The following is a 17,671-nucleotide window of genomic DNA, read 5'->3' on the forward strand; positions in this document are numbered from 1 at the left end:
TCTCTTATCAAATTTTTTTTTGCATTTTGATTGTTCGCAAGCCATGCGACGATTAGAAATATAAATGAAGCTCTACGCAGGGGTAAGGAATCCTGGTCCTCGAGGGCCGCAGCCCTGCAACGCTTTACATGTCTCCCTGCGTCAGCACAGCCGATTGCAATGAGCAGCTCCTTGTCTGGCTTTGTGCTGAACCTGGTGATGAACCGTCATGACGTTCAGTGGAGGGAGACGTGGGAAATGTGCAGGACTACGGCTCTCCAGGACCAGGATTCCCTACCCCGGCACAGGATGTCTCTGGAACACAATCCACCTTCACAACAATTATCGTGAAATGTGGCATGTCGAGGTGCTTGTGTTAGTGACGCATGGAAAGGGAGCATCTGTCAGCAGTGACACACTGATCACCTGGCTGTTCTATGTAGAATCAGGCCAATATGTGTGGACAACAGCAGGTTTGTCTGTACACGTGCATCAGACAGTCTCTTCTGCTACTGGAGAGGGGGTGTCAGAGATAAATGTAGGTCAGACAGGCTTCAGATGGCCAATACAGCAGGCTTATTATAGCCTGCGGTTGAGCAGAGTGCTCTGAGCATCATGAGGAGTGACACAGACACATTCACACATGTGGCATTATGGTGGAAAACAAAGGAAAGGGTGTCCTACATTTCCATTTACACATACCGTCTACAATCTCAACCACACTGATGATGACGTATAAGCTGCTGCTGGGAAAACTGTAGTCCCCCTCTTTCTCTTTTTCTACCTCCCTCCTATCAAATGCAAATTCAAAACATGCAAATGCTGCCATATATGTGTATGACACTGAAAGGTACATTTCTTCACTCAGAATAAGTACATTCCATGGCATGTTATTTAGTTACAAAATAGATTTTTATTAAAAATATGTATATATATGTATGAAGTACTTATTATATGGAGACACCATATTTCTGATTTTCATATCTTAAAGGCTGAAATACTTCAATTTATAAAAAGTTAAATACATAAATTATTCGTTCAGCTGTCTTTTGCATGCGCTCTTCAGGAGTCAGTTAATCTTCCTCCATCTCCTCTATTCACCTGCTTCCCCTGCTGCTACACCTTCTCTGAGGTCTTCTTCTAATGCTGAGCAGCTCCATATCGAAGGTCCTTAGTCTCATTCTTAACATCTACAAACCAAGTTAACCTGGTGTCTCTGGCTTTATCTCGAAAGTGCTCAACTTCAGTCCCTCCGAGTGATTCTGTTGGTTCACTTGCATAAAACCCCATATTTTCTATCTGTATAGTCACATCCATTTCCTAATAGCACATCAGAAACGAAATAAGATATGATAAAACCAGGACATTTAACTTACTGGGATGGATGAACTACATGCAAGATAGAAGTAACGCACATGTGTTGGGATTAGAAGATACTTTGACGGCATGAGCCAATTAGCTTTCAGTTTGAATAGCAATGGCTGCATATTTCCATTAATGTGTCACCACAGCAACATAAATTCCTTTTGGAGCTGTTGACTTATGAGACACAAAATGCCTTTGAAATCACTTGTATGAAATGACACCATAATAATATGAAGGTAAATTCAGTAAGTTAAGAAATCCCTACTGCAAAATGTGTTAAACTGGACTCAGTTCAGTGAGTTAAAACTCGATACTTCCATCTTGTGGTGGACTGAATGAACTGCAAGCTGATTGTACTTAGAAAGCTGATCAGAGGTCTTCCTGTGAGTTGCTTTCTTGAGAAGTCTCCGAAAGCAGAGTCATTTTCACCGCATTTCACAGGGAATAAATAAATGAACCCTCAAGGGTACCTAAAATGGACTTCAACTTTATTTATGGGATTCTTCAGAAAAGACATTAAGGGGACTGCCATAACATTTTTTCCTAATGTTGTTTCAGTGTTTGAGCACATCACAGAACTAAACACATAAGAGCAGAGGTCATTTACAGCACTTTTCATGGCTGGTCTTATGATTGCAAGAAAACTTACTTGCTGGAGGCACACTGGACATTAGTCAGTACAGTGAAGTTATTCCTTACACTTCGAAGGCTAGCCAGAACCTAAACAAGTAGAGAGAGAGAGACAATCAATAACACATTTTCATGCTTTATTTTGTTTAACATGCTGTGCATTTTGCTTAATTCCCAGTGTAATTACATTTGTGTTTATTCTGGTTGAAGAGTAAAGAGCAAAGAAGAATATACCCAACTAGCCATAGTCCACGATATGAACTGTACTGTCACAGTTACAAATGATTTTAACAGCAACTCCACATAGTCTTCATATATTTACCTGAGCAAAGGGCGTCACGATCAAGTCATCGCCATGTCTACAAACACACAAGAAAAAGAAACACAATGAGATACACAAACACGGGATACATAAAACAAGTTTTATGGTTGCACAACAATCAATTCATGGTTGATTGCTTATCTTTCACATCTCACAGATTCACAGTGGTTTAAAAAAAGGTAAATAAATCTGCAATTTCTGTAGCGCAGTGAGCGATTATTGATAAAAAGACATTACAAAAACTGTCTGACATTTAGAGAGGTGGCATGAAACCAAGCAGTTGTACTTTGTCAATTATATTTGTTTAGTGTCATCCAGGCAGGCTGTTACATTATTGCAATTTAGAAAATAATTTTGTTTCCCTCTCTAATCTGTGAAACAACTTTAATGATGCACTTGTACAAACGTGGACAATGTTAATATTACAACAAAACAGGATTCAAACAGTCCCTATATCTCAGTGAAAGTGTAACATTTTGAGCTATTTTATCTTAAGTAACGTGTTATAAGATTTGTAGCGAGACAAAACTGAATGAGAACGGATTGTCAAATAATTTCACAATAAATCTCCGGCAGTGTTTGAGACGTTCAGGAACTAATTTCCTTTGCTCCGTTTATTGCCTGACGAACCCGAACCACTCGCTCTCGGAGTGGGTCTGCTTAACGCTGACATTTAAGAACGCAGGCTGCGTGTGTTGGACTGCGCCGGTTTCCACGTGTCGTTACTCACAGTTCAGAGGCGATGGAGGAGTTTCGTGACATGGACTTGGGTGACAGGTCATAGTCACTGTCAGAGCGATAGAGGAAGGACTCCCTGCGCTGGTTGTGACTGGGGAAGTTAGTGTGGAGGACCAGACCAGAGCCGGGGGAGGCCTGGGGGTCCAGGGGGCTGCAGCTGGCAGACGGGCCATTCTCCACATCAAAGCTGAAAACAGAGAAACACAAAGCCGCCGGGGGATTAGTTTTTATCCTTTTCTATTTCTTTGAACCTATTTTTAAGATTGAAGTCAACTCAAGCAGGCAACATCGGATTCACGTTGTGTAAAAAACGTCGAGCCCAGAGCAAACTCCTTCAAATGTGTCGTGATGTCAGCGGGTTCTTGTTCCGTTTTTACTTTCAGGCTTGACCTGATAAGCTTTAAATGTCTGAACATGAAGAAAAGGGAGGACAGATTCTTTCACATGGCAATCAACATTCCTCTTCAAAGATAAGCTTTGGCCACAAACTGCACAAACAACTGGCACACAAGGATGCAGAAACAAGCGTACACACACACACACGCACACATATAATGAATATACTTGTCATGACCGGGTAAGACGGGGCAGAGTGACATGCTGGAGTGCACTGTGATCACTCAGTGATGAGAATCAGTGCTTCTGGGAGGCACAAAAAGAATCCTGGTTTGATTCCAGTTTGGTTCCAGGCTCGGGGCTGTTCTCTGTGGACAATGCGTCCCAGGACTTTTCTCTGGCTTCCTCCTGCAGTCCAAAGACATGTACGTTGTGTGTGTGAGCCCGTTTTATCCCTCTGATGAAATGGTGACCTGTCGAAGGTGCACCCTGCGTTTGGCTCAGCTGAAATCCGACTGGAAATCATTGTGACTTTAACTTGGATAAAATTGGTTTGGAGGATAGATGAGGGCTCCCTCAGTGCTTTTACCTTCCCCCGTTTGAAAAGTCAGCTCTTCAGGTTGATGCGGCACCATCATCACTGCACTAATCAATGTGGCTTCTTGATGGTCTTGTATTTTGCTTTTATTTTGAGTCACACTACCTGCTACAAGCACACATCAAATCCTGTGGTCCAAGTGAATTTATCATATATCAATGACAAACTTAATAAATTCAAGAATGTTGTTTCTGGTACATTTATCTCTATTGCTGTCAACAGCGGTGTCTGGACTTTTGTTTGTTTGTTGTTTGACCCTTCCCCGCAGCTGAACTTCAGCCATTTTTTAAAAAGAATTTAATGTCATTATTTCAATTCAAATCACCACATCATATTATTTGTTCCCTCACTCTTTATCCTCACAAAATCAGCTATATCACTTTTATATAGAAAAAGAAAAGATTGAGACTCAAGACTTAACAGCAACGCCATGAGAATGTGTCTTATATATGAATATATAGATAAATATTTACAACCAATTTCATTACCGTGTCAAAGTGACATTTACTTTATTGCAGTTTCCACTGTAGTTAGAGTTTCTGTAAGTCGGTCTCCTTTATAGTTTTGTCCCGCAAACACTGCTCACTGTGTATATTAAACACAAACCAGCAGAAGGGGTGGTGGTTACACGACAAACCCTAGTAAATCGAAGCTGAAAGATTAATGTTGGTAGAAGATTGATGAAGATTTGTTTGGTGTTTGTAGAAAGGGCATCCATCTATCTTCAGTATTACAGCTTATCAGCAAGTCCCTTACAATTTATTATGATAAAACAAAACAAAAAAAATAATGCATCTATGTATTAATGCAAAATTTTCCAAAAGAACAAACCGAAAGCTATATCAATGTCCAAGTGTCTGTATCTGTGACACTTTGCCTAAATTTGATTGTGTTGAAAAAACAAAGAGTTTTCCACTTTTATGAAAGCTTAACTGCGACTTTGGATTTTACAGAACATTTGTGTGTTTTTGTCAACCTCAGTCATTTCGACATTTGTAAAGACCCTCTGATTTATGACAAAAGAGTCGGGCTTCTGTTGTTTTCTACCCCCGGGGAAGGGAAGATATGAAAGGTGAAGGTGTCTCTTGTCATTCACACATATGTGGGGCCTCTGGGTCCAAAACAAAAAAGTTAGATGTGTGACGTCAAAGTAAAAAGCTTCGTCTGCAATAAAATTGTGACTGACCGAATGGATAAAGCTCCCAAAACAGTCGCTATGATTCTCCTCAGAAGAGGGGGAAAAGAGGAAGCAAATGAGACTCAACATGATGAATAAAAAGTTTAAAGTGGACACTCTGCAGTTAGAAAACTTGATCAAGATCAGAGCAAAAAAAACAAAAGTTCCAGTTACAGTTACAGTTTAGGATAGTTTGTAAAAACACAGACATGACTTGTATCAATTCATATCGTGCAATGAAAATGAACAAAAAAGTGGCAGACGTTTTCTAAGTGTAATTTAAAGCTGTGTACATGCGCGTGTGTGCGTGCATGTGTGTGTGTGATACATGTGTATACAAGCAGGCCTGCACTATGTACCATGCGCTGAATGCTCGACTGCTCTGCCCCCCGGCCGGCACGCTGCTTTGTGAGACGCGATCACGTGCAGAGACGACTGATTCTGGAGTCAGTGAGGGCGAGTCCACTCAATCACGTCTCACAACTGTCCACGCACCGCACCGCACCCCCCCCCCCCCCCCCCCCCGCACCCCCCTCCCCCCCAAACATAGGACAGTAAAGCTCACAATAACTTTTCCGATGAAGATTATACACACTACGATGTACATTTAAAGGGGGGACTAGAATATCATACTGTTTTTTTAAGGATTCAAATTTGTTGTATTGATTAATTTATTTGATCTTTTTTTTTTAAGATCCATTCTGGAATTTCAAAAATCCTGGTGAGATAAAGCAGACTATCAAAAAAACTCCTAAAACATATGCAATAGTGGAAACAATACTTAGCTGTCTTGCTTGAATGAAAATGAAGTAAACCCACAGAATAAAAGTAAGCCAACAAGGTAATCCTGTCAGGTGAGACTGAACTGTAGGAAACATCAAGGTACAGCGACAAAGTGTAATTACAAGAAATTAAAAAAGTTCAAGATGTAAAAGGATAAAACACAGGAAAGTAAGTCACAGTGATTTCCCCATTGACCAAATAGTGCACTAAAACTACTAAAAGTGAACTAAATATAATTTTCCGCAAAAATAATAATCAGTAATTTCATAAGAATGGTTCACTATCTATATACAATCACATATTTGGTGCTCAATTTCATACTGATACACCTTCGGGTGTCTTTTATCAACCATCATCAGCATTATTATGTGTATAGATGACTTCCTCCAAAACATTGTTCCCAGCAAATATCATGCTTTAGTGATCTGAGATGTTCATAAAAGATTCTGTGAGGATTCATTTAAGACCAAGTTAACAAAAAACAAAATGCATCCTTTTTTTCATTTAGTTTACAGGATACAAAGTTAGAAAAGTAGAACCACCCTGCTGTCCCGGAATGCAGCGAGTGCAGTGGGTGGATGAACGATGGATTAGAGATTAGATATGGCTGGAATATGACTGTATAGCTTATATCCATCCATCCATCCATCCATCCATCCATCCATCCATCCATCCATCCATCCATCCATCCATCCATCCATCCATCCATCCATCCTGTGCACTTAAATCAAAATATTGGAGCAAAATTACCCAATTAGTTCAGTTACAAAGTCAACTGAGGGAACAAAGGGCTAAAGGTGAAAAACAAGCTAATATATTCACAGACAAAGAAGGGAAATACAAGAATTTACAATTCCACAAAAAAACAACAACACAACAACGCAAAGACATACCTGAGAAACAAAGACTCTTTCCTATTGACTGAGGTGTCCTGGGGGTTTGGGTGGGAAACTACTCTCATGTCACTTGAATCCTCTTCAACATAGTAGCAAGATTTATTCCAGTCATGATTTTCCATTGGAGAATAGAAATAGTCAGCTGGAGGAGTATGACTTTAAGTAATTTACCAAGGAGTGAATAGAAATTAAAAGGGTTAGAGCATCATGAGGCTTCATGATGCACAGCTGAGCTCATTTCTTTACAAGGCTTTATGTGCAACTCATCAAACTTCTGTAGTAAATGTAGATGTCAAGATAAAAGACAAATGCTTCTGAAGCCAGAGCCGGCCATGTATTTGTTGTTAAGCGACACTAAAACAATCAGGAAGTGCTCCCTCTGACCCCCCAGTGATTGTCGAGAATGACACAACATTCCTTTCCCATGATCCAGCTGCATTTGTCCATCAGATGTGCTCTGAATAAGTGATGGACCAGCAGAAAGGTTGGCACACTTTGTGACATGTTAACAGACGTTCTCTCACATGTTTGTTCATTGTTTTGATTTTTTTTCCTCCTCATCACCCCTCACAGATACTGATTTCTCCTGCATTCCAGGCTAGGAAAGGAGAGATGAATGTGATAATTACTGCAATTTGCTATGAAACTTTAGTTTTAATACATGTATTTCCTATAAAACTTTAGTTTTAATACATGTATTTCCTAAAAACAATCTTTATTTGTTAACAATTAACTATTCAAAAAGCAACAAAGCAACCTATGAACTGAATGATCAATCAGTCCACTAAAAGTTGTGGTTTTTATTATTACCATACTTTAATGCCTTGTAGGTCTTACATAAAACACAATTCTCATTCTCATCCTCAACTCTTGAAAAGATAAGAATGGACCCAATGCCTTGAATGTACCTGATATGAAAGTACAACCAAAAGACAGTCTTAATAAATGTGTTTTATCTGTATTGTGAAGTCATGACGAGACGAATATCAGCAGATTTCTCGGTTTGAGCAGTTTTGTTTTAAACAGTAGTTCATTTTTTTGTAGGGTCTTAGCTTAATTTTTTTTTTGAGCTAAAGACAAATGCTTGTGCGTTTACACATAAACAAAGTCTACCCGAGGTCGTCGGCAAAGCCAAATGTGTGATAAAAAAAAAACTTCGAACATGCCCCTTGTTACAAGAAGGATGCTGTGAGCAAGAACACTGTTCACATCCAGCCTGAATGTGGCAAAGCAGACGTCAGTGTAGGGTACAGTGATGGGCATGAATGTCCTCCCAAATTCATGTCTTGAATGAGATGACCTTCATTTGAAATTTAGTAGACGTCTATTTGTCATTTGTATGGTAGAATAACAATAACAATACAAAGCAACACAAAGTGCGGATGAAGATGAATGAATCATTTATGACAAGTGGTGCTTCCTGGGAAATGACTCTTACTTCCCTGCTGGCAGTCAATGTGTTGTTTCAGGTTGATCATAGTCACTCGGCACAAGACTCTTATTTACTGGCAGTTGGACTAATCAGAATCCCGCTTCAGTTTCATGTGAATGTAGGTGAATGGTGACACTTTTAGCTGTATGACGCATACAATTATCTGGAAGGATTTGTAGGTGCGAGGCAACTGAAACATTCAGGCCAAAACACAATGGCAGGATGACATTGACCGTAACTGAAGTATTCAATTTGGTTTTGATCTTTTATCAGATCTGTGCAGTTGTGGTCATCATCGGGGCTCCATTGAACAACAATTCAGTCCAGTTTACTGAGCTGATACTCTTGTGATGTGATCCTGCTCAAATGTTTGGTTTCTTAAAACTACTGTTATGCATGACTGGCCGCAAAAACTTGTTGTGACAACAGTCCCTGCATGTTGCCAGTTGACATAACGAACTTGATCACAAACAGTCGTATAGTTAAACATCCGGCACCTGTAGAGCAACATCATCACTCAGATTGGAGTTAAGCTTCAATCTACTGGGCAGCCATTACAGCAAGATCCAGTCTTAAGCTGCCAAATGCAAATTCCCCCCAAAAAGGGGTTCCTGAGCAAGACCCTTGCGCTAATTTGGTATGGAATTCCCCCTCTGGGGATTAATGCAGTGCTAAAAACAAAAAGAAAAGAAAAATGTCGTGGGAAGCATAGTTGGAATGGTTCATTCAGTCTAAAAAAACAACTGAAATAAGATACATTTCTGTTTTTAATTGCCCTTTGAAGATAAGTTCTGGCTTTCTTTTCAAACAACTGTTTTGGTTTTTACTTGTTTGATAAATATTTTCATAATTTCTTCAATATTTAATTTCAATGCATTTCCAAGTTCCTGCAAATCACTTTGAATTGCCTTGTGTCTGAATTGAGCGGTATGATCAAATGTGCCTGGCCTTGCTCAAGGTGAAGCATAATACATCACTGAACAGTCATTTTTTCAGGATTCACAAACAAGGATGGAAATCTAACAGCAGATTCTGGATATAATCGCTTATTAAAATTTATAAAAGGCTGTTGTTACCTTCACCAACGAACACTGACGCGAAGGTTATGTTTTTGTCTGCCAGTATGTATGTATCAAATATATGTATATGTATGTATGTATGTTCAAAGGACACAAAAGAATAAGAAGTAACAAACAATCACCAAACCATATCATTGCAACAAGAACACAACTGCAGAGATGTTACATTATTTTTGTAATTTTCTTGAGTAAAAACATAAATTGGCAGGAAGCCCCGCCCCTTTTCCCAGCGTTTTTAGCAAAACCGGTTTCCTTTTTTATGCTGAGACGGTGGGGGGTGTTTTTGGCAGCTGATGAAAGTGACTAAAAAGTTACTTGTATTCTAAGATAGTTACTTTTAAAAACAAATAATCTGTAATGTAGTTAAGTGACTTTCTAAAGGAGTAACTAGTAATCAGTTCCGTAAACAAATATGGCGTTGGCGAAGGTGTGCGCTCTGCCGTTTGCCTGTTCTCGTTAATTATTGCATTTTTAGTATTATCATTGAAGGTTGATTTCAAAATGAGGGATACTGTGGAACATTAATAAACATTATTTACTTTTTCCCCAAGATGCATCCATTTCTTTTGCTCATTTGATCCATTTTCTATATCCCTTCATCCAACTTTGAGGGAGGCAGATAAGCTACACGATGATCAGGAAGCCAGTTGATCGCAGGACAAGCCACGTTAGCCAGAAAATCACACACACAGACAATACACAGTATGTGTGAAATAAAACCTTGAACTTCAACGAAACAGGCCAAACACACTTCTCTTTTGAGACGTCTCTAGAACAAAAGGGCACTTTTCTAAGGAAAGTGTTCAGAGTGTCGCAACCAAGCTTTGAATGAATCCTTTCCTTCCTACGTGTTATGGTAAGGGGAAACCAGCATCCATTTGTCTGTTGGCTTGTACAAACAGAGGCGGCATGGAAACACCTCCTGTTTGTCCCAGCGCTACACTTGCTTTAAATATTACTTCTGAAACACACGCCAGAATTGGCAAGCAATCTGCTTTTTAACTCACAATTAACTACGTTATGAGTGGTTCCTTGTAAATGTTTTGGACTGAAGGAGAAGCTGGGCAAGATGCCAGGATCACAGGCAGAAGATTCTAAAAAAGACCTTTCTGTCTCACCAGCAGGCTCAGTGAAAAGTACCAGAGCTCCAACGTGCCCCACATCAAAATCCCCCGAAGGACGGATGAACTGAATGAGCGATCCCATCAGGCTGGGTGAAACACGTAGATGCTTCATTATACGTTCCAAAGATCTCCGTCAGATTTCCTCACATGAATCAGCAACAAAAATTATTGCTAAAAATAAGCTAATTACTCAGGCCAGTCTTAACATGCCTTTGCTGCAGCAGACATTTTCCAAGAGCTTAGACAAGTGGCTATAATTCAATTACACACATTGCTTAAATTAACGGCATGAAGTAATGCCACTCTAACACCAATAGCTTTGGCACTAAATTGGTAGTAAGAGATTACAATTACAAAAAAGTATTTTATTTCCAAAAAAACTGTAAACCGTGTCGAGATGAAGTTACTGTTCTGTGTTAATTTGCACCATCAACTGACTGTTCGCATTAGCATTAATGTAAGCATTAGACATTAGCATTGACTGAAATTGTTGTTTTAACAGTTACTTTTTTCACCAAACTTCTGTTTACAGGATGAGGAAAGCCTCAATTATCCTGAACTGAGGCCCTCTAGCCTCCTGCTACTTGCTTAGCTATTTGCATTTGAATTATCCAGAGTTCCCGACTCTGTCAGTGAAGTGACCGTAAATAAGTTACCCAAAACAACAACAAAGAGTTTGTTAAAAAAATAAGGGGAAAAAAAAAGCAACGTAAAGACTCCAGACCTTTAATGCTAAAACACACATTTTCAGAGTTTTGTGAGCTTGCTCTTTGCCCAGGGACAGATCCAACTATCTACCCAGACTGCAGTTTCTTTTCCCAGTCTATAGAACGGTGCTGTCCAGCTTGTAAGTATGCCAATCCCAAGGGCACATCCAGGGTCATCAGCACACACGCACTCACGCACGCTCTCACGCACGCAAGTGGAAAATTTAAGACTATCAAATAAACCTCATACGTTGGACAGTGAAAGGAAACTCGAGCAAAGCCAGGCAAGTACATAAACTCCATTCAGAAAGGTTTCCAAGCACTGACTTGAACGAGGGACTTTCCTCTGTGTGAGGAGAGAGGAGCTCACCCAAGATGGTACCAGAGCACAATCTCACATATTTGGTACATCAACAAAGCTGTGCCCAGCTTTGCTCTATACGATCATAGCTTGTATTCTTTGTCTCTATGATCAAACAAAGTGAAGTTGACTATTACTTTTCTCACCTCCTACTTGAAGCAGTGAGGGAGTGAGTTACTGAGAAGACGTTATGCTTCATGTTAGTATAATCAGTATTAGTATAGTTTTCATTTGGTTCTTCTTCGTGTGTTGTGTCCATGTTTGCAATAAGCGACATACAAAAGGTTAATAGCACTGTAATAGACTGTAGCCAAATCTGGTTCAATACTTTAATTAAAAACAAACAAACAATAAAACCCACATCAATATAAAGGTTGTGTGAGAGCCAAATGCATCCTTTGGTCCCGAGTTATTTTCATCCCCCCAAAAAACTCAAAGATCTAGATACAGAACTTATTAATAGAAATGAGGCCACTAACGTAATCGTGATTTGTGTCATTATTCACGCACGTTTAAGTACAAAGTCATCCAGCAAATGCTCTCACTCAGAATCATTCGCAGTCCAAATACAAAGCCCCCACATCACAGGAGGAAACGGTGACACGGGATGAAAGTGCAATGACAGTGGCAGTGATGATGAAGGCAACGTCGGCTCTTTGTGTTTAATGACGTTTTTACAAAAATCAAGACAACAATAGGAAAATTACTTAAAACGAAAAAGGTTGAGTGAATGGTGGAAAAAATAGGACAAATCTTAACAGGTTGTTGCTCTAAAAGTAAAACATTCCTGGGTTAGTAAATTGCAGAATAACATCTCTTTTCCATTATTTTCTCTGGTCTGTGCAGTCAGATTATCCCCAGTCAATGTTCTTCTCTCAACTCGTAGAACTGTAAGTAGGAGCTACACTCTACTCTCTACTACTCATTATGTTGTTTGTAGTTGTAGTTGTGCTTTGCTTTTTGCTGATACTGTGGTACATTTGCATACAAGACAAATAACTGACCCGTTGTAAGTTCAGGGAAATAAAGTGTGCTCATTCTTGTTGTTTGCAAATATACATTCTTTGTTTGATTATCAAAGTCGCCAGAGTCTAGTTTTCCTGTCATTTCATCACACATCAGTATTATCGCCATTACCTTGATCAAAATAAACAGCATCAACATCGCCCCAGTGTTACTTGAAAGCAGCGGAATCAACTGCGGTGAATTTCTCAGATATTACAGGCCCTGAGTGCATAACCATGCACAACTCACAACTCATGAGCCCTAACCCTATTTCTATGCGTGCACATCTCCTACACAGCATGTTTCTTTTTTTTTTAAACTGCAAACTGAGTGTACTGCAAATGAAATGCTGCTAAACCACAAACTCTACAACAAGGCTCTGCACCCCGCCCATGGGCAAGCATGTACAAACACTGTTATTCAAAGTCCTGCACTGAAAAGGGAAATGGGTCACCAAACTGAAAAGAAAGCTGGTTTTACATGCCACTAGGTTGGTTGATATGGAAGAAATTCCCAGAGGAAGCTAAAAGAGCAGCCTCTGGATCAGTTTTGTCTTGTCATTAATTAAGAGTTGCATTGAAAGTACCAGTGACGTGGATGACACTTTGAAGCATGTCGGCAATTTTGCCAATTACTCTGACACCAAAAATGCTTAATTTGAACCACATTGGTAAAAGTCCAGATTTTTCTGTACAGCTGAGATGTAATAATACAAAAGGCAGCAGGCATGTATGTATCCAGAAGGTTTATTTTAAGCTCCTGATACTTCACAATGACTAAGAATACACATGAATATAAATGGTACCTACACTTGCATTAGCCATGGATATATTTATTAGAATGTAGTGAGAATTAGTAATTTTGCTAAGAATTTTGTAAATTATGAATGCTGTAATCTCATTTATGGTGACCCTGATGTAAGTTGTCTATTACAGTGATAATGCATTAAGATGTTTCTCTCAAACCTTACATGACTCAGCAAATATTTTGGGCTCAGCAGGTCAGACAACATTTCCCTCCCTTCCTCAGCCGCTTGACAAATTATTTTATTTGTTTTTAGTTTCTGTCGCCACAGTTTGGCATCTTCAATGTTATGATCAGCAAGTTTGAATTAGTTCAGGATTAATGAGGCGCTCCTCCTTGAGAAAACAGGAATTAGTGAAATGCTAAATGTTAAGATGAAAGCTTCAGTTACCACTAAAGCTAACAGTTCACCTTCAAGCAGGAATATATATATATATACATATATATATATATATATATATTTAAAATATCAGTCACTTTGTCAGTTGTACTGAATTTCCTGTGTGCTTGAGCCTAAATCAATCAATTCACAGTTAATGTTAACCTTGTCGCACCAACACTGAACAGAAGGAAACTTTACCATTAACAGTCACATCATGGTGTAACCGCATCGGAAGTTAATAGTTTTATGTAATACTTGGTGTGCTAATAAAAGAAGCTCGGAAATGTGTTATTATACCATACAAATCTGGGTCACTGACCACATATTTGGTTAATCCCATCACTCTCTGTTTGGGAGATTATTTGTTCTAGGTGGACATGTGAGAAACAATCCCAGGGACATATTCAGCTTGTATGCACATTGATGCACACCAACATTCATTAATGGCACAGCACATCTGCACATATATGTTTCAGGGCTATGCAGGGGAAAAAAAAAAAAGAAAAACATGTTATCAAAGTACACATCAACGTGGGGGAGCAGTTATGTAGTAATTATTCTCCAGCGCTCACGTGGGTCTCATCTACCTGTCTAATGATTCAGACATACAGTACAGCACAGTACGCCATCTGTGTACTTCTGCTTTCTTCACTATAGTCCAGTACTTTCCACAGGAAACCCTCAGTCATAGAGGTGGAACCCACCCAGCCAAAGGTCTCTGACGTGTCCAGACGTCAGCGTCTCCAGACACTCATGATTACACGCTGTACTTCACCATTTATTTACTTTATCTACATGTTTATTAAAGAAATATATAACAGCAAACTGAGATTCAAGATTGTTTATGCATGATGATGATCACCTTTGTAAGTCACAATATATACTCAGACTGATTAATGTGGACAATCAGTAGAAATAGAAAAACTTTCTGAGATGTTTTTTTTTTAATCGTGGCAGAGTAAAGTCTTTGTTCTGCCGAGTGCATTAACAGTTTTTCTTGTATAAACTGCTGACCATTGTACCTGTCAAGAATACAGACTGTTACATAATCTTGTACATGTTTCTCTGTGAAGTATCATTGTATGATGTCTCATAGACCTTCTAATGCTCACCATCAGTAGCCTGGTGGCTCTCTGCCCGAGCCAGAATACCCACAATCCTCCTGGGGTAAGGCAGTGTATTTCCACCCAGAGTCAACATTTTTTACTTTAACTGCTGCTTACCGTCTTTCCTCGCTAACATTCTTCTTACAACACTTTTAATTAATGTCTATTCTGCTTTAAGAAAGACAAAAAATATACATAGACATCACCGTCTATAGAATGTAGACGTACTCGGCGGGATAACAGCAGATTGAAAAGAATAACCTGCCAAGCTACACTGTAAACCCGAACAAGCTCACAGAACTCAAAACCTTTTGTGTAACAGATTGTGAAATGTTTTAAGTTAATATAAAAATAAGTTCTTTAAATATCATCTTTAAACAATTGACATCCTTTCATGAGTCACAGATTCATGAGTTCTGTGAGCTTATTCAGGTTTACAGTGTCATGATCCAAACTATGGCCGGACCTTATTTACAAGGCACTCTCATACAGGTACATTTCTTCAAACCGCTATACTTTTCACTGTTCAGTCATTCTAGCAGAGATATGTTTTGAAAAGAGCACTGCAATGTAGAAACAACAATATTTGCATCATGATAGTTAAGTATCCCACTTAATGTAATACACATACGCTGGGATTTTTCAGGTCATTGGAAATTAGGGGTCAAGATGTTTTGATTTGAAGATGCGTGTGGAATGATATCTATTTGAATTGTCAACTTTCATTTGCAAAAAACTATATCCCTGAGTACTCATTTTCAGTTCATCAGTTTCAGGATTTTTTTTCTTCCTTTCCTAAGATTTCAATTTGTAAATCTGTCAAGAATGTCCTACATGTCCCAAAAATATCCAGCAACACAATGTGGAAAAAAACAATACACTCTTACTGATGGCTCAAAATAAAATTGACTGTAGGCAAACAGTAAACTCTGCGTGACAACAGGATCAAACGTGTCAGCGAAGCTAATGGCATAGGACATTTCAGACACTTAAAGGACAAAACTTCGTCTTAGGTTTTTTTTTAGAAATCTCCTTTGGGTCTGGGTGGTTGCTACTGTGATGCACAATAACAACCAAAGAAAATTCCATTTTGGTCAACATATATATATATATATATATATATATATATATATATATATATATATATATATATATATATATATATATATATGACTACCATGGTGAAGAGATGTGGCTGGTTTGCTTTAAGTGTCAGAAATAGGAAGTAAGTCTATACGAACCAAATACAGGATTGACGCATGGCAATGAGACACATAGTCATTATTAGGTTAGTCTGGACATTTTTACCCGGATCTATACTATGAGGATTTGACAGAGGCTGAGACAGGCAGTGTGTGTGTGTGTGTCCTGACCTGTGAGTATGGCCGTGGTTGGCTGCATGGAGTTTCCTGATGACCTCCTCACTGAAGTCAAAATGAACCCTTCCTCTGGCACAGGGTGAACGCCGGTACATTGCCCTGACACAAATGCGCTCATGCACACACTACCCAGCACAAACCAGCGCACATGCCACGCCACAACATACCTGGAGCCTCCATGTCAAAGGTGCAGCACGAGAAATGTCTCACACTGTCACACACAGCACCACCAACAAAAACGACATGATAACATGCATACAACATCCCTGATGTGCTCACAAAACACACACGTTGCCTCTCAAGTCTAAGACTACAAACAGACCATCACACACACTGTCACACAGCATCACTTCTTGCTCCCAGGTAATACACACAACTGTTTAACTAAAATCCCCTGAATTAAAGGAAATTACTGAGCAGGCAATCTATCACCACAACTTTGTGATAAACAACAAAAGCAGCAAAACCAGTAGCTCCATTCACCTCACAGTCATGTCTCTCTCTCTCACACACACACACACACACACACACACACACACACACACACACACACACAATAACATTACGGCTGTCAAGGCGTCACTGCATGGAAATCTTTCAGCCCTCATTCATACTCAGACGTGCTCCACTCGCTCTCTGTGCTCTTTCTGCTGAATTCTGCTCCTCGTCACAGGCTATACTTCCTCCCTATGCCCAATGTGTGTGTGTGTGTGTGTGTGTGTGTGTGTGTGTGTGTGTGTGTGTGTGTGTGTGTGTGTGTGTGTGTGTGTGTGTGTGTGTGTGTGTGTGTGTGTGTGTGTGTGTGTGTGTGTGTGTGTGTGTGTAGCAGTGTTAAATAGGGACCATCTAAGCTGTGGAGTGGAATGACTGGAGTGGAGTCATAATTCATCCGTCACTTACTGTCATATTAGCTTGTATCTATGAAAAATGTACAATGAGAGGGGTGCACATAAAAAATACAAACAAAGTGTAAAACCTCAGTGCCTTACAAAGTGATACTTTACATAGGATCCACAAAGTGAAACAACAAAACCCTGGAATATGGATTATTAATACAATTCCTCTAGTTGTTGAATTTTTCTTGTTGTGTGTTCAAGAAATATGCGACATGAACTGATGTCCTCTTGTGTAGCATACAGGCTATGTGCTGGTGTGCATACAACTTTAAGCCCCATAAGCAATTGCATGTAAGCTCATGTCATGTACCTTGTGACACTTAATGTCAAGAGTAGTGTTTAACTTAAAAGCTTTAATTATTAACATGCTGGGGCAGGAAAATGTAATAATACAAGCATACGCCTATTTTCTTTTTTTTTTTTTGGTGTATATTACATGACAGCACTATCACTTTGTTCATTATTCACATTATTTTTTAATGATTGAATAAAACGCAAGGCAACGTTGCTTTGAGAATGACTCTCCACTGATACAGTTTTTCAATATCTTGGTCCACCTTAACTCTGTGTGT

The 17,671-nt window shown here is 39.3% G+C and overlaps 1 protein-coding gene across 1 annotated transcript in view; it reads right to left on the reverse strand.

Moving 5' to 3' along the window:
• pde4ba (phosphodiesterase 4B, cAMP-specific a) overlaps nucleotides 1-16,298 on the reverse strand; it is a gene marked incomplete at its 5' end in the record, with an annotated part of 70,591 nt that extends 54,293 nt beyond the window's left edge. The window contains 4 exons of the mRNA XM_080506110.1: nucleotides 1,994-2,064; nucleotides 2,297-2,333; nucleotides 3,027-3,221; nucleotides 16,198-16,298. Of these exons, the coding sequence (XP_080362236.1) occupies nucleotides 1,994-2,064; nucleotides 2,297-2,333; nucleotides 3,027-3,221; nucleotides 16,198-16,298 (404 nt within the window). The remainder of the gene's footprint in view (nucleotides 1-1,993; nucleotides 2,065-2,296; nucleotides 2,334-3,026; nucleotides 3,222-16,197) is intronic.
• Nucleotides 16,299-17,671: the final 1,373 nt, after the last annotated feature.

The sequence above is a fragment of the Blennius ocellaris genome (assembly GCF_963422515.1).
Source record: "Blennius ocellaris genome assembly, chromosome: 12".
NCBI lineage: Eukaryota > Metazoa > Chordata > Actinopteri > Blenniiformes > Blenniidae > Blennius > Blennius ocellaris.